Source organism: Molossus molossus, unplaced genomic scaffold (genome assembly GCF_014108415.1).
Source record: "Molossus molossus isolate mMolMol1 unplaced genomic scaffold, mMolMol1.p scaffold_m16_p_20, whole genome shotgun sequence".
In the NCBI taxonomy this organism is placed as follows: Eukaryota; Metazoa; Chordata; class Mammalia; order Chiroptera; family Molossidae; genus Molossus; species Molossus molossus.
This window is the reverse complement of record NW_023425356.1, coordinates 50,831,629-50,853,869: the sequence shown is the minus strand read 5'-3', so window position 1 is coordinate 50,853,869 and position 22,241 is coordinate 50,831,629. Positions and strand designations below refer to the sequence as shown.

Below are 22,241 nucleotides of genomic sequence, written 5' to 3'. Positions count from 1 at the left end.
CCATTGGTTAAATGTTATAAAAGCAGTTATCTTTACTGAAGGACTTTCTATTTTCTTTCCATTTAAATTTACAACTAATTTTTATATATGTGTACAACCAACAGAAATGCAATTAATACACATAAAAATGCATGAACTTTAACACTAGATAATCACTCTGAAATGGTGGTGATATAATTAACTTCTCAGTCATGACTGGATTAACTCCCATCTAATTTCGTCTAGTACAAAGCTACACCATAATTGATGTGTTAACATTTTTATAGGATCTAGTCATATTCAGATTACTTTTTTATTTATAGACTCAGTTATGTTGGACTTCTTCTTCTAAATGTAGCCTTAATAAAGTGACAATAAATTCAATTTTAACTCTGGTTTTCTTTGGGGGCACCTTTGGACCTTATACACAGCCAACGTGCCTCCAAAAACTCAGATCACAGACTGAAAACTAACGCAAACTTCATGAGGGCAGTTCTGTCGCCAGTTCTCTTCCTTCTAAATTTCAAAGGAAAGGAAATCACTTAAAATATTTTTTCCAAGTCAGTAGTACAATTTCTCTAGGATAAAACATCTTCCCAAGTTTCCAGAATTCTAAGCCTTGATTTTTGGCTTCTATTTCTATATTTCAGTAAAGTTTACAATTTGCTAATGCTGATGTGTGATAATCTAATAAAATTTAGCCTTAAAAGTTATAGGCCCAATTTGCTAATAAAACCTAATTCAATTCTCCTTGGGAAATGCAAATCATTAGTGTCCAAGCAGTGGAACCACATTCCCTTGCCTTTTCAAGACTAGAAAGAAGCTGTCTTGATAAAAAGTCCAAACAAATAAGGTAAGACGAATATATAAAGATTCATTTTATAGGCATAAAGCAACAGTGTCGTGTATACAAACACTGACATTGGTTAATTAGCTAAATAAGTGGTTTGCATGAGACATTAACCCTTCTAGACTGAAATTATCCCACTCATTTCATCCTCATTTGTTTATACAACTGGATTCATCTATAGAGGACTTTAGGACTTAATTTAGGACAATTTAACAGTAGTGAACTAACTGAGGTGTTAATACATTTGTAGCAATTTGCCTATACGCTGAAATACCAATTTGCTGTATACCATGTCAAATGTATTAAAGCAAAACTGGCAAACAACATGTTGTGCTGTACAGTGAAACCTACGTATCTTACTCTGAATTTTAATAGCACTGACTCAAAAGCTTTCTAAAGCACAGTTCACTGAGAGACGACGATAAAGGCTTGCCATTTGGAGGCAGTCATGGTGCGATACCACGAAGGCAGACTGACCCAGCTTTAAGGCTTCCCTGCTCACTAGCTAGCTGGTTTGGGGATTGTCCCTTACAAATCCCTTTGACTGAATTTCTACATTTGTTAAAATAGGGACAACACTACTCCTTGCCTTATGTGCCTCACACGCTTGTTGGTGATCACTTGAGATACACAATGATATAAATGTTAGCTAAATGCAAGTTATTAGTCTTTGCATACTTAAATTGAGAGCAAAAAAAGCCTTAAACATTTTATTCCTTGAACTTCTAGAAGGCTCCTAGGACAGGCATCTTCTGAAGTAATAATAATAATAAACATAAAAAGGCAGAATTGCTATGGGAGTATTTAGAAAGAAAAATGCAACCTGATATAAGCATTATGTTAGAACGAGACATTTGTTTGCCGTGGTTTGCTTTTCTCATCAGGACTGAGCTAAGGCCACTCGTGTTCTCCTGTTTTCACTAGCCCACTAGTTTGAGAGCAAAATGACCATTTCATTATCTTAGATATGATTTTCCCTGTCATACAGTATTCTTTCTTATGAATGGTTTCATTCATTCCGAGAAATTTTACCATTCATTTCTGACTGGTTAATACTGATGAAAGTGGCAAGAACTTAAAAGTGTTTCTATTATCATACCTGGGTCTAGCACTTAAAAACAATGTTGTTTGGATAACCAAATACAATTGTAATAAAACTTTGCAGAGATCTGGATCTTTTCAGATCAAATAATATACTCTGAAACAGAGCAAGTTTTAAAAGTAAACAGAATACTGTCTTGTTATTCAACCCTGTTGTTTCTATAAAGAGGTTCTACTCTGTGTGTTTTAATCATGGTTTAAAAAAATCCCATTTAAACAGAGAAGCAACTCTTGCAAATAGCCCAAACTAAATATAGCCAAGAACAGTATGAGGAACCCATGCACATCAAAAACAAAAAGTAAATAAAATGTATAGCAGTGCCTTGCATGAGCGGTAAATTTTTTTTAATTTTATATATTGTTTGATAATAGGCTTGTCTTAAAAACATATTTACATATTAAATCAAAGAATCTGTTGTCATAATGTTTGAATACATGCAAATGAATATGAATAGAATGACTAAATACCCCAAACATACTGTGGATTTCCATTACGAGGCAGTGATGTACTCAATATCATGTTATCAAAACACAGGCGAATAACTTTTTTTAATCAAAAAGAATTTTCAATAAGAAGCAAACTATAGGGTGTCCCCAAAAAATGTATACACACTTAACAGTTAGCTGATAGCTCACCTGATGTTTCTTTTCAATTTAACCCATTGGAATTTATTATTATTCAAAGTGTGTACACATTTTTGGGGGACACCCTGTATAAGGTGTCTGTGGTCAACTCTTAAAAAGTGAAGAATTTTATGTTAAATGAATGTCTATTGCTAAATGTATCTATGTTTACCTATTTTGACTTTCATATTGATTTAAACCAGAACGCTGATATAATATACTCTTATATGTGGACAAAATCATGTGCCATAGAAGTAGGTGCTGAAAATAACATTTATTCCACAATTAGGTAAGCGTACCTCACTACACTCAGTTGATCTATTTTCTTTGACATGCATTTATTTATGCAGGATTTGTCTATGATTACTTCACAAGGATAAAGTCTTAGGAATAAAGTTAAGACTGAAAGGAAGTGAGCAATTTAAGGCTCCTGTTCTCTGTTACCAAATACATCCCAGGACGGTTCCATCATTTAAATTCCTACAGGAGGTGATCAGAGTCCTCTTTGCTCTGATAAGCGGGTATTAGCATTAAAAATCCTGGGCAATCCAGAGGCGAGAATGGAATCTGGCTGCTTTATTTTGCAACCACAGTGTCTACAAAAATCACTAAAGTCGAGTTTTCTTCTAAAGGTTTCATGAAGCATGTTCTCTACTGAGAGAAATAGAAGACACTGATAAATAACAGAAAGGCTCTGTTCATTTTTGATAAAAATTAATAATAGACTAAATTTTATTTATTTATTTTTTTATCCTCACCTGAGGACATTTTTCCATTTTCTGTACAGATAGAGTGGGAGGGAGAGAGAGGGAGAGAGAGAGAGAGAAACATCGATGTGAAAGGGACACATCGAGTGGCTGCCACCCGCACGACCAACCAGGGCCGGGGACAAACTGCAACCGAAGCACGCGCCCTTAGCGGGAACCGAACCCGGGTCTCTCTGGACCGCAGGCCGAGGCTCTAACCGCTGAGCCAAACCGGCCAGAGCGATAATAGACTAAATTTTAGTTAATGATTATCTTTGAATGATTTCATCAGCAGTTGCCAGTACATTTAGTCCTTATGATACTGCTGAACCAAGGGCTGGTCTCAATGTCTATCAACGAAACATTTCCTGAAGGTTCTTTTCACCTTTTTTATTCTTTCTTATAATGTCTATACTACTGCCAGAGTAATAAAGGTCACAAAACGTAAATTATTAGAACAAATGGGAGAGTTTGGGTTATCAATTAAAAATTGATGAAAGACTCATTAGAGAAGGGATTTTTTAGGCATATTTACTTTCCTGTCAGTATAAAAGAAGTTTGGATTGGCCAAATAAATTAAGGATTGTAACAGACAATACTTTCATTTCTTCTTTGAGTAACTGCTTTGAAATATCTCATCAAATAGAGTTCTAGAAATAATATGTAGCCTGTAAAAACTACGCAGGGAGCTTTAGACAGGGAATAATACACAACTTTCAGGTGCTTTTCTCAAGTGAAAAACTGAGTAAATAGCTGAGTATAATCAAGGTGGCCTAATAGCTACAGAAATGTCTAATTTTCACATGTAGAGTCCTTGTCTTAGGAAAAAGTCTACATTTAAAAATCGGAATAAAAGATTATTTCTTATATATTAAGGAAATACATAATTTGTTTGGTCTATCCAGTATGAATTTTTAAATTACAACTAACATTTTAAGCGTGATTTAATGTTTGAAAAAAATGAATCGAGTGAACAGAATGAAAGGTGCGGAGTTGTGATGTATGATTCACATGATGCACAGAAGAGGCGACGCCAACGTATCTGAGAAGGAAGAGAAAGGAGGCGGGCTGCCTAACGGACACAGGAGGTGAAAGTGCCTGGATCAGACGGCAGGAAGGGTGCATCGAGCTGGCTGGGCTCCCCTGAAACAGCATCACTGTGGCAACCACCAGAAAGAACTCCAGGCCTCCCTCTGAAAACACTGTCCAAAGCCTCCAAGGAAACCTACGCAGCCTCTGTAATTTTTTTCGAGTTTATGAAAATTGGATTCCTATAAAAGAAAAATGGACCATTTTTACTGCAACAAAAACTGATTTGTAAAAGCTGGAAGCAGTTTAAAAATACTCAACATGAGGTTCTTGTTAGTCTTGAAAAGTAAGAGTTATAATAAAAAACGGTCCAAAAGTATGGTACGGATACGTGGTAAAAAGGGAGAGAAAAGCTAGCCCCGCTCCTATTATTTTTAATTAGCTTAAATGGCAAGCTCCACTTTACTTTACACCAGTTCAGGTTTGGGGAGGGAAGCTGTACATCTGACCCTCTGGGGCTGGCGACTCCACAGCTAAAAGCCTTGGAGCCCTGGCGCACTGCGTCGCCTCTAACTGTCGGGAAGCTGTAGCGCCAGAGTTTCAGACCGACGGTGCCGTGTGTCTGAAACCCAGGATTCACTGTCCAGCTGCCGCAGCCACTTCATCAGACAGTCACTCCCCCTTGTAGAACAAGACAGACGGACGGACAGATTTCAGCACTGCCATTCTTCACACCACTTGCTACATTACAGAAATGCAGGCATCCAGATTAAGGACCTCCTGATTTGGATTTTAAGGAAAAGACTCCTTTGAATTGTTCTCTAAATCTGGCTTAGTTTCTGCAATTTAACAGATATGTCCTATTACCAAAATTTGCCATTTTAGGAAGAAAGTGAAAGGCTTTTCTTTGAACAATTAAAAACAAACAAACAAACAAAAACACCTCTTATAGAAATCAGAAACTTATTCTTTACCTCACAGGAACTTGGGACCATCTGCTTTACCTGACCCCAGGGAAACCGATGTTAAAACCCCACAAAGACCGGAAAGCCATGCGCACGGCTGGAGGGCACTGGCCCTGCCATCCGGTCTCACATTAAAAACAATCATGATGACTAAAAATTCACATTTTAGACATTAACTTATTATTATTAATTTTTCAGATAACATGACAGTGCTTACTTATCAAAGACATCTGATAAGGAACAGGGAAAGGATTTTTAAGTCATCTGGACAACTGCCCTGTTTAAAAAACAATTCATTTACTCTTTTTAAAAGTATTTAAAAATCAGCTTTTTCAATATTCAAAATTCAATCGAGACACTATTTTTTCATAACTAACACAATTCTTCGTGTTGTCCATTAGGTCTTCTTATTCTGAGCTCAACACCTTCTGTTTACAGTTCTCAGAAAATATTCCTATTTTGCTTAAAATCAGTTAAAATAAAAAAATTTCAAAAGCAGTCTTTTAAGTCAATGTTATTTGATCTAATGGGCTTTAAATTTACCGATTGGATATCAGAAGCTGAAAGGTAGCCATTAGTTTAAAATTTCACATCTGGGACATTTTGCGGCAAAATTTTCATGCCAAAATATGTGAGTAATTATGTAGCAATTCAAAATACTTAAGTCTTTTCAGAATTAAAAAATAAGCCAGATAAGATCTATGGTTTGTTACTATCAAAGAAGAGCATAGAAATCCTATTAAAAGAGAATCCTAACCAATCAAAAGTGATTGAATAAAAGCAGGAGTAAATGGTTACAGAGTAGGGAATGTGGACAGGATGCCCGAGTCTGGGCTACACTGTAGACTTTCCCAGTATCTCTGCTGATCCAACAGAGAATCCCTTCTTATTTGATCTATTACCTAAAAAAAAAAAAAAAAAAAAGCTAAGGAAATTCATTGTAAATTATTTCTCCTGGAAATAAAAAAAGAAAACGATACAGTTACCTGATTTAAGGCCTGAAAAATTACAAGAGACAAGAGATGAAAGACTTAACTTTCTCAGGGGAGTTCTTTGTAAAGGGCAAACAATTCTCAAATCAAAATGATTACAATAAATAAGTATATCACTCTTTTGATTTGAAAATAGTCTATAGTAAGTTTTATTAACGAACCTTTTAAGCCAACATTACTATGATGTGCCTTTTATGATATAAAAGACACTACTTAATATTTTTACCTTTGTAAAGGAACTGGAGGTACAAAGGCAAGAGAATTTTCCCAGTCATTTTTAAAGAGTTATTAACAGAATGAATAAATAAAATCCTGAAATCTTTGGCCACCATGCATAACTTAGTCACCAAGTACAGCTGTCTCTCAAAACATGTTTATATAAAAAACATGTTTTGAAAACCAGAAATGAGAAATTTTGCTGAATTGAGCTCATAAATTCATTGTTTTATACACTAAATTTTAATGAAAATATTCAGGTTCTTGAAAATCACACAATTACATAAAAATGAAATCAAGTCTTTCTCAAGTAAGTAATGCATAATTAGTATCAGTCTGCTTTCTTTAGATGGGCAGTTTCTGAAGGAGATACAAAAACAATGTTTTGTTCATGGTGAAATATAAATGACAGAACAATTAATCGTGTAAATGCCATCAGCAAAAATCTTCCATATAAATATTAGGATTATAAACCCAAATCATTTCTTCCTTTTCCAATTATGTTTTAGGAAACATTTGTACAGGGAATTGTCCCATGATGGAGTATAGTAGTTATGATTAAACAGAGCCTCCATTTAAATAATTATGGCTAATATAGACAGAAACATCAGAAGTAATCAAAGGCCATATGCTTTCTGGTATGTAACCACGTTTAACTTTTATTTCCTAAGGCAAGGAGTTTCTTACCATGACAATCCAGTACACCAATAAAACTATTTCTAAAGTGCTATTACTTATTTAAAGTCCACAACAGAATTCTAAACTACCTATATGGTATCACATTTCATGTAATACTACATTTTCCACCATGCTTTTAAACTTTGAGTCATGACCATCAATGAGTTGTGAAACCAATAGAGTGGGTTGCAACATGCATTCCAAAATGAAGTAATAGAATAAAACAGAATATATCATTGTACATTACTGACAGTAAGAGTAATTATTGTTTTAAGAAATTTTTGTTTTACATATATACATATATATAAACAAATATGTAAACAAATAAATAAACAAATGTGTGTTTGTGCACTGGGCTGTAATATGACAAGTGTTTCTTTAATGGGGTTGTGGTAAAACAAAAACAAAAAGACACTTAGAAGTCACTATGGTATGCTATGTTTCTTTCCAAATTAGGCATCATGTTTGAAAGAACATCAACTTTGGAGACATACAGATCTCAGTTCAAATTTTTTTCTGTAACATCCTACTAGTGTGAGTTGGTTACTTAAATAGTTAGAGCCTTGATTTCTTCATTTGTAAAATGGCTATAACAATTCTTGCCTTAAAACACTGCAGAGCAGGCTAAAATAAATATGATGAATATTTGTAAAAGAGATTATACACAACAGATGATCAATAATAATGGTTGTAATAATTTCTGTTGGATCAAATGGCTTATTATAAGTAATCAATAAGAATTATTAAATATTAGTCATAATTGTATTCTTTAAATAAAAAATACATAAACACATCTTCCAAACAGAAAATAGTTTATGTTAATGAAAAGTACAATTTTATAACAGGAAATTAAATACATAATTTAAAGAAAAAATAGTCTTAATGGCAAATAAGACCATAGGTATTCGTGAGACTAATTTAATGTGAAATTTCAACAGTCAGTCTAAATTCAAATATTATGCCTCCAGGAATGATATGAAGAAGAAAATACTGTTTACACATCCTGGTAAAAGTTTACAAGTCAACTGTAGAACAATGCTAACATGTCAGATTTTTTTCCTTAAATATTTTATTTGCATGATATCCAAGGAGGAAAAAGTTTTTAATCAAAGCATCAACTTGTTAACAGTGATGTCTGAATAACTGTTAAAATACATGTATTGTGTTCTTATTTTATATTTTATTAGCTTTGGAAAGCAATCTGGGTTCATTAATTTAACAAAATTACTGTCTCTTTCAATAGAAAGCCTAGATTTTCTACAGTGATGAAGCACATACATTTTTCAGATCTGTGATTTCCATTTTTTTCATAGAAAATGCGACTTTATGAAGTAATTTAAAATCAAGCAAGCATATTCTTGAAAATATCGAGTATGTTTTTCCTCTTTAATAAAAAAAGAAAAATGGGAAATGAAGAGAATTCTAGCTTTTCAAAAACAAAGAAAACATTAGATTTTCTTGGAAAGGTGGTTTACCTGCCAGGAAATGAGTGCTGTCCAACTACATCTCCATTCTGAAGGTGATAATCATTGAAGAAATCTGGACTTATGGCTCCTTCAGAGGCAATTAATCCATCTAGAAAAAGGAAAATGGTAACTAGCAAAACATATTTGTAGGGAATAAAAAAGGAACTATTTTATCGAGCAACACAATAGAAAATGATCTGCATATTTAATCTGGCAGGAAAAACGTTAGCATGACATGCTCTTCTCCTGGGAGTATGACCAGACAAGCACACGCCCGTGTGTTCTTTTCCAACAGTCCAGCACCGGGCGGGCACGTTTACTGAGTGTCTGCTATGTGGCGGTCTGTATAAGTACAGAGATGAGTGAGACAACGCCTGCCTTCAGGGGACTTACAAAGATAGACGAGGACAGGGTGAGGCAGACAGTGAGGAGGGACAGTGAGGAGGGACAGTGCGGAGGGACAGTGCGGAGGGACAGTGCGGAGGGACAGACAGTGAGGAGGGACAGTGAGGAGGGACAGACAGTGAGGAGGGACAGTGAAGAGGGACAGTGAGGAGGGACAGTGAGGAGGGACAGTGAGGAGGGACAGACAGTGAGGAGGGTCCAGGTTGAGGAAAGAGAGTGAGTGAAGGCAAGGAGACATGAAATAAATAGTATGGTATCAGTCAAGTGTAAAACTTTAGTCCCAAATTTTCTACCCACACAGCTTCATTTGCGTAACATGACTGGGGAATTTGATATTTCAAATAAGTAAATTTCTAAATAAATAATGCTTGACAAACCTTAAAACACACACGCACAAACTTGGGTTAGCCATCTTTATAAATATATTTTATACTCCCTATGTTTTTATTTTTTTTTACTTATTTATTTATTTTTATCCTCACCCAAGGACATTTTTTCATTTTTTGTTCAGATAGAGTGGGAGGGAGAGAGAAGGAGAGAGAGAGAGAGAGAGAGAGAGAGAGAGAGAGAGAGAGAGACACACACACACACACACACACACATACATCGGCGTGAAAGGGACACATCGAGTGGTTGACAGCCGTAGGACCCAACCAGGGCCGGGGACAAACTGCAACCGAGGTACGTGCCCTTAGCGGGAACTGAACCCGGGTCTCTCGGGACCTCAGGCCACGCTCTAACCGCTGAGCCGAACCGGCCAGGGCTGCTCCCTGTGTTTTTAAAAAGTGTACATAACACACTTAAATACTTCCTGATGATGCAGTCTTCATTATAAGCATCAATTATTAAATAGCAAGCCCTAGGACTTAGGGCCTAGGTGATTGGATACCTTTGACTACTTACACTAAATGGCTCTACACTACCACACTTTTTTGAGGTCTTTTCCGTTGATTATAAAGTGCTTATTTTCCTAAATCCAGGTCTTTATTACGACTTCTTACCGATTTTCAAGTAACACTATTTTCTCATTTGCTCCAAACTAAGAATCCAGATAACCTAGTTTTGATAGAATTATGAACAGGTTAAGAATAATCTGATAAAAATAAAAAGGTGTAAGTGGTGGTTTCAAGGCTGTCCTAAGCGCAGAACAAATACATTTTAAGATATGGCTTTCATAATAACTATTTAGAAAGTTCTAAGCCTTTTAGGTTTTCCTATTTTGAAAGTATTCTGCATTGTGAAGTGACCTCTAGATAAATATTGGCTAGGTACACCCACAACATTGTTTATAGATGTGGGACGTGGTAAATAAATTACTCAGTCACAGATGACCATCTTATATCTACCAAATGCATAATAATACTTTCCTAGGTCCAGTGGTCAACACAAAAATTACAGTACATAATTTCTGTGTTCAAGAATCTTAGGTTAAGTGAAATATGAGACAAACACGTAAGATGCAGTTAAACACTATGGCTCATTAATAAATGATACACAGAGGGAATGGGTATAGGTACCAGATGAGCGCCAGAGACAGAGAAGCTGTAGTGGGTCACAGTGTCCACAGGGCTCCGACAATCCCACTTGGGGAGGGAGGGGGCAGAGGTGTGACTGGGTTGAGTCCTGAAATATAGGTAAGCACTAATGACAAGATCAATTTCAGGAGTAAGGATGTTAAAGATCGAGTAAACAGCCCTGGCCAGTTTGGCTCAGTGGTTACAGCGTTGGCCTTCGGACCAAAGGGTTGCAGGTTCAGTTCTGGTCAAGGGCATGTACCTCGGTTGCAGTTTGTCCCCAGCCCTGGTCGGGGTCGTGCAGGAGACAACCAATTGATGTATCTCTCTCACATTGATGTTTCTCTCTCTCTGTATCTCTCTCCCCCCCACCCCCACCCCACTCTATCCGAAAATCAATGAAAAAATATCCCTGGGTGAGAATTAAAAAAAAACAAAAAAACAAATTTGAGTAAACAGAAAAAATAATACAGTTGGCAAATGATTAAGTGAGGTGACTTATATTTCTATTAGACTCCTGTACTACTCATTTGGTACATGTATCTATAAAGACATATTATTATTTAATTGCTGAATTGTTAGTGAATACCTTTGCTATCTGTCTCATTACTTTAGTAAATTTAAAATACTTAAGAGGTAGCTTAAAAATGTCTTATACTATTTAGACCAGTTTCTATGTTCTCTAAAAGTTAAAGATTCCATAAATTTAAAACAAAACAGCTAAACACAAAAAGTTACAAAAAAATCAAATTGTAGGAAATGCCAAGAAACCATAGAGAGCTGAACAGCTAAAAAAAAAAAACAACTTTATATGACTCTAACACTTTGTGAAAGTATGGCTAAAATTAATAAGGTTAAGGCCACAGAAATCAACAAGCTTCTCTGTTAAATTAAAACCAAATAATTGAGGATCAGAGTTTAATAAATCTGCCAATCTAAAGGAACAAAGCTAAGTAAAATACCAAAATGAAATGTACACTACACCTTGAAAATGAATTCAGAGACTCAGCGTGTCAGCACAATGAAAGATTCTACACTCAGAAATACTTCAGATATAAATACAACTAAATAAAAAAGATAACTGAATAATATTTTAAAAGTTATTACATGAAACGTGACCCCATGAAGTGAGCCAGATTAGGAAGAAAATAAATAAAAAACGCTCATCGAATTCTCAACATCGTCCATCTGATGGAGCTGCCGCCGGCTTCCTAGGGAAAACGAGGAGCAGGCGAAACGGAGCAGGAGCAGAACTACAAGCTGGAGGCTCATCAGAGACCAGACTGAGTGTTTTTCAGTTTAAAGATTCAGCCAGAAATTGTGTAAACGCAGATTACACTCAGTTTAACAACATAACAAGCCTGATACGATGTGAGTATAAAAGAGAAAGTTTATACTTCTGAACTTACTTTTTAATACTCCTAAGACACTGCAATTCATTCTGTCCACCACAGCTTCTACTGTGCCCTTAATGGCTTGCCAAAATTTAGGCAACTCTGATATGTGAGTGATCTTTTTTCACTAGAGTTTATTATAATTTAATAAGAGTTAAATTATACCTTAAATTAAATCCTCCCCTCAGGCACCCCAACTTCTTCGGGACTATCTGTTTCTCAGCATTCTGAATCCAAAAGTAACTGTGTCATAGAAATACTAAAGAGAAATTGTTCATTCTTGATTACAAACTTCAGATAAATCTAGGCGTGTCCTTCTCGGGCTCCTACTCTATCCTTATTGCTTCAAAGACAGTAACAGGGAACCGGAGACTTTCATGGGCCATTTAAATAAGCAGAGAATGACAGAAGACAGAGATGCCCATCAGAGCCCTGGTGAGCTGCAGAGCCCTCCTTACATGTAGGTTACTAGGTTACATAAAGCCTTTATACATGTTATGTCCAACACATCTTTCTGGGGTGTTTCAAGGAATGGTGGTAAATACGCTTACGAATAAATGGGTATGTACTGGAATGAGGGTGAAATCAAAGCACATCTATTGTCAGGAGAGTAATTTATGAGGCTTTTGAATCCTGAAAGTCGATTTAAAAACTGGCTTGTAAACATTGTGTACAAAAGTAACAAATACACAAATGTTATTTTTTTCAAGTCAAATGAAAACAATATTGGGCCCTTTGGTGAACCAGCTAAAGGTGAAATTGTGATTATGTGGGAGAAAACAGATATCAATAATGGAGAAAATGAGAAAAAGAAATAATTAAAATAGATAAATCATAACTTATCTGGCTGTCTCTAATAAGACATCACAGATAATACATAAATGAAAACTATAGTTTTACAAGGATTGTGAGACAGAAGCAAACCATCTTAAGCTTCATATTCAGACATATATTTACATGTCAAATGCTAGAAATAAGATTCACCACAATTGATGAAGAACAAAAAGAAAGTAAAAAGTCATTTAGAAATGTGTAGTAGCAATACAGCTATAACAGTAGTAATAAGTTACGATATGCTTCCTCTGTGGTAAATGTACTAAAGCAAACAGCATACTTTTCATGACAGAAAAGGAAACTAATCAGTGATTACAATCATAATAATTTTAGACTGTAAGAAAAAAATACTGTGACTAAAGGAAATGCTAGATCCCTGTTTCATATGACAATACTAAGATCCTTAAAAAAATAAAATAAAAGCAACAGAGAAAGGAACAGATATATTTGACATATTTAACAGTTTGAATATATAGAAGGCAATACTAATGACTAGCAAGTAGCAAATGATATTTCATTTAAAGCAAAAGATAAGACCCAGGGAATTATGGGCCACTTTGCTTAACCTCTGTGGCTAAAAAGCAACTAAGCCTGCTTTTATCGGAAGTGCCTAAAGTCTCATGCAGACCCAGGGACTTAAATCAGATGGCTTTCAAATCTGCAGTATTGCAAATTTCACTTAAGTTTCTGAAGATACAACTGCACACAAGAGACAAAAGGCTGGTGTTATCTAGATTTCCATGACATACATCAAGAGATACCACAGAGATTCATTTAGTAGATGAACTACTCATGGAAAATGAACTAGGTAAAATAATTAATAAACTAAAACAAAATTGATGGCTTGATATGAGAACTATATCTTTAAATTCACAGCAATGTAATCTTCACTGTCAGATGTCCACCATATCATCAGGCTACAGGTATTAAAAAACAACCATGAGTATAGCTGATGATACATTTTTGCCCCCAAAATGCTTTATTTATTTTTCCAGCAGTGGTGGCTGTTTCTAAATTTTGGAATATAAAAATATATTCAATTTAGATTTCTCACAAAAGCCTAAGTTGTACATTTTAATTATAAAATATCTTATCTAAAAATGTCTATAATTTTCATTTAAGAGGTTAATTTAAATAAATTAATTTTGAAAATGTACTTTAACTTTTTAGAAATCTGTTCTAAAATTCTAATTGTATTAAAACAACAAAGTTGAATAGTGTGGTGGTTACAATTTTATTTAGTTTTGCAAACTGTGATTCCCACTGAAAAGTAGCTATCAATCTTCAAAGCAAGAAATCTGATTCCAAGAAATTCTGATTTCTATTAACAGAAAACTTCATATCACATATATTTTACATCATTTACTTCATGAATATCTGAATATGTACGAGACAGCTGCTTGCCATTATTGAACTAAGAAATTCCGGTTGGTTGAAATTAATGATCTACACCATCTGGTTTGAAACACAAAGCAGTATTTCATAACTACTGTAAAGTTCAGTTAGGAAGAGATCTATTTAATTTTCAAAATACAGTATCAATTTTCCAGGATTCAAATATCTATACCAAATATAAAAAATAATGCATGCTTTTGGGCAATTTGCACAATGCACAGTTATGAAAACACAGGAATCTATACACAGTAGGAAAAAAGTTAGCCATTAATTCAGAAACAACTGCTTTCATGCCTTTCATTTCCAACCTGCTGCAGGTTTTAGAAATCCTTTCCTTCAACTAAATCACTTCAATGACTATTAATAATGGCAATTGTGAAACACATTAAAAGCCAAAATATGCAAAAACTTACCAACCTTTGTGCCAAACTCATCCCTGGGAAAAGGCAGTATGGCAGAATCAACAAGGTTATATGTACGATTTATGCAAAAACAAAATTTTACCTTGAAAACACTAGCACAGTTTAGAAGGAAAAACAAGTATGGCTATAAAATGTGTACGTACATCATCCCAACTGAAGAGTCACCAAATAGTTTACTACTTCGAAACTAAAGTAAAACCATGGCAAAATTAGATTGTTAAAATGAAATACAGGGAAAACAAAATATAACTTAGTAAGGTATACATTGAAATAAATGAAGAAAAATAAATATCACATTTTCAAACAGAAGTAAAACATTTTGAAGATGTCATTTCAAGGTCTATACTCTAGAATGTAATAAATTAAGAGCAATTAATTTCCTGGCCATGGCGTTTTTTCATGGAGATCACATTATAAAACAGGAATTATTCTGGAAAAACACAGCAGGAACGAACAGGAGTGAAGTCAGCGGCGGAAGGCCCGCACCCGCAGCGCTCCCGCCGGGACCGGCCCTTACCCGAGCCGCAGAAGAGATCCGGCCTCTCCAGAATGTCTCCGTCGTGGATGTAGGGCTCCACGCGCTCCTCGCCGTACAGGCACTGCTCGCCCTCATCCAGCTGCCGGCTCTCCACCATCTCCAGCCACTGGGAGTTGTGCCAGCGGAACTTCTCGCTCTGGATCTTCTTAGCCCACTCTCCGTCGTATTCCTGGGGGGACGGTCAGTGATCACTGCCTCGGCAAGAGAAGGGACTCCCTGGGCACTCAGGTAACTGCTTTTACGGCATGAGAACGCAGGGGTCTTTCGTTCGGGTCAGGGGAGACATTTAAAATACCTGTTCAGAATGATTTTATATAATAACCAATAAAATCAATTAAAGCCATCTCTGTTTGGATGGCCAGTTGCTCACAGCAATGGCAAACTCTGGAAAAGTTTAGACTTCACACGTTCTTTATCACTAGACGCTGGGCAGACATCGGACTCCAGCTTCCACGGAGCTCTGCGGCTGCGATTATTTGCGCGCGAATGACAGGGTGGTGAAGCATTGCAATGAGTTCTTTTGCTGTGTCTCTTTGTTCAGATAACACTTTCCAGTAGGGATAAAAAGCGCTGGTAAAGTATTGCTCCCAACTACTGAAACGATTACCAGGGAAAATAAAATAATAGTGTTATCTTATTTAGTCATACTTATGTCTTTATGTGTGTCTATGCCCTGCTTCAGCCATGAATTCCTAAGGAGCAGGACTGTGCCTATTCACCGCCGTGTCTGCAACACCTGTTCACAGAGAACATCCTTGGTGGATACTTTGCAGGTGAAAAGGCAAGTTATTATAAACTACAGTCGAATGGATCTAGCTTCCTACTTTTCCCACAGGTCATAGCTACTTCTGACCAATGCATTCACTTAACAATTAGTGGACAGTCCACTGACGACACAGACAGAAGAAGGCCTCAGGTGTTTCTCATCCTTACCCTAGGGTTCTCAGTTCTAAATCCTGTCATAGTGACACTTGTGCACAGTTATCTAGAAAGGAGGTGGGACGGTGCCAGCTAACAGCACTGCCCTCCGATAGGCAACACGACCATGATAACTAAGAAGTGGGCCAAATGTACATTGTACTTAAATAGTTGTGCGATTTTTATCCAAAGCTGAGGCTTGAGTCAAAAACTGTCATCATAGAATGAATTTCTGGGATCTAAGAATAAGTCTGAAGTTTTATAATAAGGGTAATTATTATTATCTTGTTAATAATTTACTTGTTAAATTTTAAAAGTTTCACAATATCACTAAGTCTCTTAGCGGTGTCAGCTTTCAGACTGGGTGTCCTCACTGCACATCTCTGAAACCTTATAGATGCTCCTTGTCTACGGAGGTCGGTGTAGGTAGGAGGTATTTTGGGCTATGGTGCTGCTAATGACAATGTTGCCTCTAAATTATTAAGCTTCCCTTCTTTCTAATAGCTATCTATTAACATCCCTATTAGTTGTCAATCTACTTCTGAATATAATTATTGAAAATTAAATTATATAAAACTAGAGCTATGAAAAACATTAATTACTACATTTTGCTTTAAAAATAATAAACATTTATTAGTTCTACTGTTATAATGTCAATATTTAAATCACTGAAGGGAGTTTTTTACTCTAAGTTATATTTTTAATGCTAACCTATATTTGAAATTGATAATTTAAATATAAACAATAAGTGCTAAATCCAGATGCCATGTCTTGTTGGTATGGTTAGAGTGATTAGATATAATCGTTTAAACAATCCATCCAATCATTGATCACACATAAATTGTTCTGATAAAATGAGAAAATACAGATAAAGCATTTAGAAAACCTATACTGAAAACACTTAATGTTAGCCATTAAATCTGTTAATTAATTGAAGTAACAGCTCTCTAAATTAGGTACTATAATCATTGCCATTTTACAAATGAGAAAACGAGGCCCAGAACACTGAAGTAACCTTGGGCAGCATGTGGAAAAGGCAATTAAAGAGAGAATAAAGGAACATTTGGCAGGGTCACTGTAGAAAGGATTCTTCAGTGAATTCGTATAATAAATGACCTCCAAGGTCAACTTTCAGCTCTAAGAGTCTGTGAAGGGGTCGAACTGTTGACCGGGCAATGATATGGGAGGGAGTGGCTTCTGGTCTGGTAAGTACATTACTCACTATATTCTCAAGCATGTTCTTTTCGACTGACCACACATGCAAGGGTGTTAGGGGAAAAGGGTGTTGAAAAAATAGCAGAGAGATGTTGTTACAAGTAGTTTCATTGACTACAGATTTTAGCTTTGGCTTTCCAAAATTAAATAAAATACTGAGTGGTGCTAATTATGCAATAGGGGCACTGTAATTAGCTTTAAAATAATTTAGCTCAAGTGCTAAATATAACTTTGAACCTATTTAAACTATATGACTTCAAAAGTACAGTATATTTGTTGGTTCCATGTGTGGTACAGTGTATATGCTCAAAGTTAGCTGCAAAAATATTACTGTCATTTTAGAAGTGGCCAGATAATTAAAAAAAAAAAATTTTTTTTATCCTCACCCGAGGACATTTTTGCATTTATCTTCAGATAGAGCGGGAGGGAGACAGGGTGAGAGAGAGAAACATTAATGTGAGAGAGACATATCGAGTGCCACCCACACGACCCCAATCGGGGCCCGGGGCAAACTGCAACCGAGGTACGTGCCCTTAGTGGGAAATGAACCCAGGCCTCTCTGGTCCGTAGGCCGACGCTCTAGCCGCTGAACCAAACTGCCAGGGCAAAGTGGCTAGCTAATTTAAGAATGATCACATGTACGCTTATAAAAGAAGAGAAGGCTGAACTTACTATTCATTAAGGTAAAGAATTTAATGCATAAACAAAAAGTGAAATGATACTTTGGGCAAAAAATTTTCCATTCTAACTTGCTTTTTTCCTATAAGATAAGGTAGTTATAAGTCATCCAAACTCCCAGAATATGCCTTAGAATACCAGAAATCGTATTAAATCTACATTAAATACTGGAACTAATTTAAGTGGTATTGTTTCTTTTATGAATACTAGCATGTTTCACTTGGCAAGAGATATAAAACTAACTTTCCATTCTGGCAGAGAAATTTAAAATCTGATTATCTGAATGAATAAGTATTCAAGGAAGATGACAGAAAAATATGGTTTGACTGTTTTATTACAATTTAAGTTCAAGCACATGGATTGCTAGTGCAAGAACAGGAGTTAAAACCCAGTCATGTGCCCAAAGCCTATAAAATATAGGGTTTGCTGTTCTATTACAAGTAAAACTGGCCTCCTCTCTCAAGTTTCCTCCTCTGTCTTTTACCAGTTTATGACTGAATGAACCCACAGAACCAGGGTGCCTCTAATATAAAGCCACAACGTTTTAGTAGCAATGCCATCGATTATACTATCATTTTCCTTATTAAAAAGAACTGTGTTCTAATGTTAAGGACTTTTGTGCTGTGAAGCCACAGGTCTGCAGCTCCGTGACTGACACGGTAATGCGGGCCCTGCTGTTTACGGGATTTCGCAATGAAAACACTCTGGTTGTCGCTCCAGCTTTGCAGACACAAAACAAGATGAAACAACAAAATAGCTTCTCCGTCAAGGAGCACACGACAGGGCATGCTATTCCACCATTTAGGACACAGAAAACTACGTTTTGCAGAAGGTCCAACGATGATTACAGACCCCGGCCGCAGTGACAAGTGGTTTTCACAGTGGTGGTCTTGAGATTTAATTGGTGTAGGTGGCTTTCTGTTAAGACCATAGCAAGGGTAGCAGCAAAACCCCAACCAAACAGCATCAAGGCCTTCAAGTCTCACTCAGGTAGAAAACTACTTTTAAAAAATATTTGGAGTTTTACAATTATAAAACTATCTCAGTTTTGAAAGTTGAAAATTATAGAAAAAAATACCCATAGTCCCTTTACCTAGATAGAACCCAAATAAAAAAGAACCAGTTTTGAATGACTTCAATTCTAGTAGTAACAGCTAACTTCGGAAAATATTTTTAAATATATATTTTAAATTTAGAGGCTCAGTGTCAAACATTGTGATGTTCTACTTGTGCCACAAAAGCTCGCTCCCTCTGTGACACGGCAGCCTCGGGTGTGCGTTCCCAAACACGCATCTGGGTGCGCAGCAGGTGTGTGCAGAGGCACGCCCCATTCATTCACACGACTCATTTCTCCTTTTCCTTAGCAGTAAACCCTGCTTAGAGTCCAATGAGATCTTGCTACATGGTGCTGGCTTTTATCTTCATACTTCTGAACACTGCTTCCCTGTCCTGGATTTCTTACAATCAGCACTGCGGCGAGTGGCTGCGGAGGGCCTGTGCAGCCAGGGTGGTGAATGGGCCAGGAGTGTGGTCCAAGAGCCTCAGACTTCAAGAAAGGTTCGAAAGCAAATGGGAACTGACACTAAATGTAAATCAACTGCCACCTACTATTACTATTTTAGCAAAGAAAGGCCATTTTAACACTAAAAATGTAAACAAGACAGTTTGAAAATAGATAAGATATATACTTTCCAAAAAAACATGTTAACAGCCGCCTTACATTTGCCACTCCTCCGCGGCCTTGGTCTCTGTGCACCTCTGTCTCTCTGTCCGTCTCTCTGTCTCTCACTCTCTCTCTCTCACGCACATGCACACGCACACACACACGCACTCTTGCGTGTGCTCCTCCACCGCAGTGAAGCGCGCAGAGGCGTTCGCCGCTCCCACGGCCAGCATTCGGGAATCCCAGGACCCAGCCAGCTTCTGTGAGGCTGCACTTCAATGAGCAGAGTAGTAACCATGGCAACGTTATTAATAATACGGCATGCTATGATGCAAAGAACACCAAGTTAGGAGTTGGGAGATCTGGGTTCTGGTTCTAGCTCTGATACTTAGAGAAGTATGTAACCTTCTACAGGTATTTTAATATCTTCTGTCTTAGATTCTTCATTCCTAAAATGAAAACCAAATCTAAGATGTACTCAAGTTCTAATATTCTATAAATTAAAATCTGTGATTAATACCATTACTTCATAAAGCTGTTGAAATAATTATCCCCCCAAAACTGAAGAATACTGGCAGTATAAGTTTATTTTAAAAAGTTAAATGGTAATTCTAAGTGAATGTCCAGTGTCAAAAATTTAACGCATTCAACATATATATCAATGAAATCCATTCCCTTTAACCGTTCTGCTCCAATCTCTACTTAGCTCTTCCATCACCACCCCTGGCTGTCAGAAATAACTATGGAAACTGAGGGATGTCAGAGCTAAGCCAAGCTGAACCATATGAACATCCATCGAGCTGTTGTGGAAATACTCTAGGAATACAGCTGTTTTTTCTTCATTTCTGAAATGCTTCTTTTCACAAGGAGTGTGCCCAAATAGCCTTGCTTTGAGCCCTGAGCTTATCTTATATTTAAAGGTGCACACACTATGTCTTTTATTTTCTTCTCAGCTCCTGACAATATGATCTTAAGCGCTCAGTTCCCATAAATTCTAAAGTGTCATGAAAACTTATGGCTTGACTTTGTGTGGAATGTGCCATCCTTTTTGAAGTCCTATATCACTGTGTTTACCACTTAACCAATGAAACAGTATGCAGCCCTAGCCAGCCTATTACCAGAGCCTGCTCACTATCAGGAAACTCTGTCACTGGCTTCCGTCACACCTTGTATCTGATTAACACAGTACAGGATAACATAGAGCTACATAGATCTGCTCTGTGTTCTAAAATTCCTGATGGAAAACAGACTTTCCTTTCTCCTTTAATGTGGCAGCCCCCTAAGTGAGAATGTAATATGGTTTATTTAATACAATTCTTCATACTAAATTAAAGCAGATCTAGAGTAATTTAGTTGCTCATTAAAGTTAAGTTAATAGCTGCTAAAAAGGTGCCTTTTATATCTTAGAAATTACTTCTCCCAATGATATGTATATGACATACATATGTAGATACACATAATTAAACACATACATAATGGAGATGTTGACTCTGAGGCACATAAGGCCTGTTCTGCAACAGTACTGTCCCAAGTGTTGCCCTTCAGTCTTGCCTATGGCATTTTCTAACCAGACCTCACAGTAGAATTATCTCTTCAATCTCTGTTTAAACCACTAAGGAGGCTCATCTGTGCAATATCACTTTAAATAGCATGTCCAGTCAGGCCACAAAGGAGAAGACATGCCTACATAAAATGTAGTTAAACAAGAAATCATGATTTTTATCTTTCATATTATGCTTGGGTTCTTTTAAATCCAACTGTTGACAATTAAAAAAGCAAAGTAACATGCATAGGACTGGCAGAGATACACACACATTCATATATATACACACACATATGCATATACCTAGATAATATACAGCCTGTTCTGTGACTTCAAGCGAAACGACACACTAAACCACTTGTACAGTAGGCTAACTGCTATAAACAAGAGTTAAGTTCCTAGGGCATCTCCTCAATGGTATAAAGAAACGACTTTGAATGAAATGACCTTATTTGAAGACCTAGTGTGTGCGTGTGTGTGTGTGTGTGAATTCTAAAAAGCTAGAAAAATACCCTGATTGTTTTCCTCTTAGGTTTATGCAGTGTAAAAGCGAACTTCAAAAGAGGGCTAACCAAACTGGTCTCACTAAACCCAATCTGACTGTATGGAACTGAGACATAAAGATCAAATGGACAAATCTGAGAAATGAAAATTTACCAAGAGTGTAAAACAAGGAAGAATCAACTGCACCTGCTCTAGAAAGAACATCTTAGAAGTTTCTGTCAACAACTAAGAAATCTCTGCTCTGTGCCCATAATGAACCTGCAAGCCAATGAAAAGTGATGACCATCTACCCATTGTGCCCAATTACTACCCTCTCTCCGCTTCTGCAAGCCTGTCCTGAAACACTGACTTCTAACGCAACTCTAATCCTGCCCCTATGAAACTTCCTCCAGAACTTCCCTTCTAGAGATGTAAGAGACGTTTCTAAAGTGCTTTCCCATGCTGGCAAGATCATTAATAAACTCAGCTTTTCTGCCTGACTCAGGCATTCCTGGGACTTTTGTGTGGAGACCGTAACAATTGAGGTCTTAGAGGTTACATGTAAACAAACCTACATTGATTTACTTCATTCC

At 36.6% G+C, this 22,241-nt stretch overlaps 1 protein-coding gene across 3 annotated transcripts in view; it reads right to left on the bottom strand.

Annotated features, from left to right (window-relative positions):
• The window catches only part of KIFAP3 (kinesin associated protein 3), a 108,168-nt gene that overhangs the window by 21,525 nt on the left and 64,402 nt on the right, over positions 1–22,241 (bottom strand). For 2 of the 3 annotated variants that reach the window (XM_036272709.1, XM_036272708.1), the window contains exons 18-19: positions 15,128–15,317; positions 8,656–8,755 (exon numbers count right to left, since the gene is read on the bottom strand). In XM_036272709.1, the coding sequence (XP_036128602.1) occupies positions 8,656–8,755; positions 15,128–15,317 (290 nt within the window). Of the gene's footprint in view, positions 1–5,931; positions 6,197–8,655; positions 8,756–15,127; positions 15,318–22,241 lie in introns of those variants that run through there. The other variant, XM_036272710.1, reaches the window with a different exon arrangement.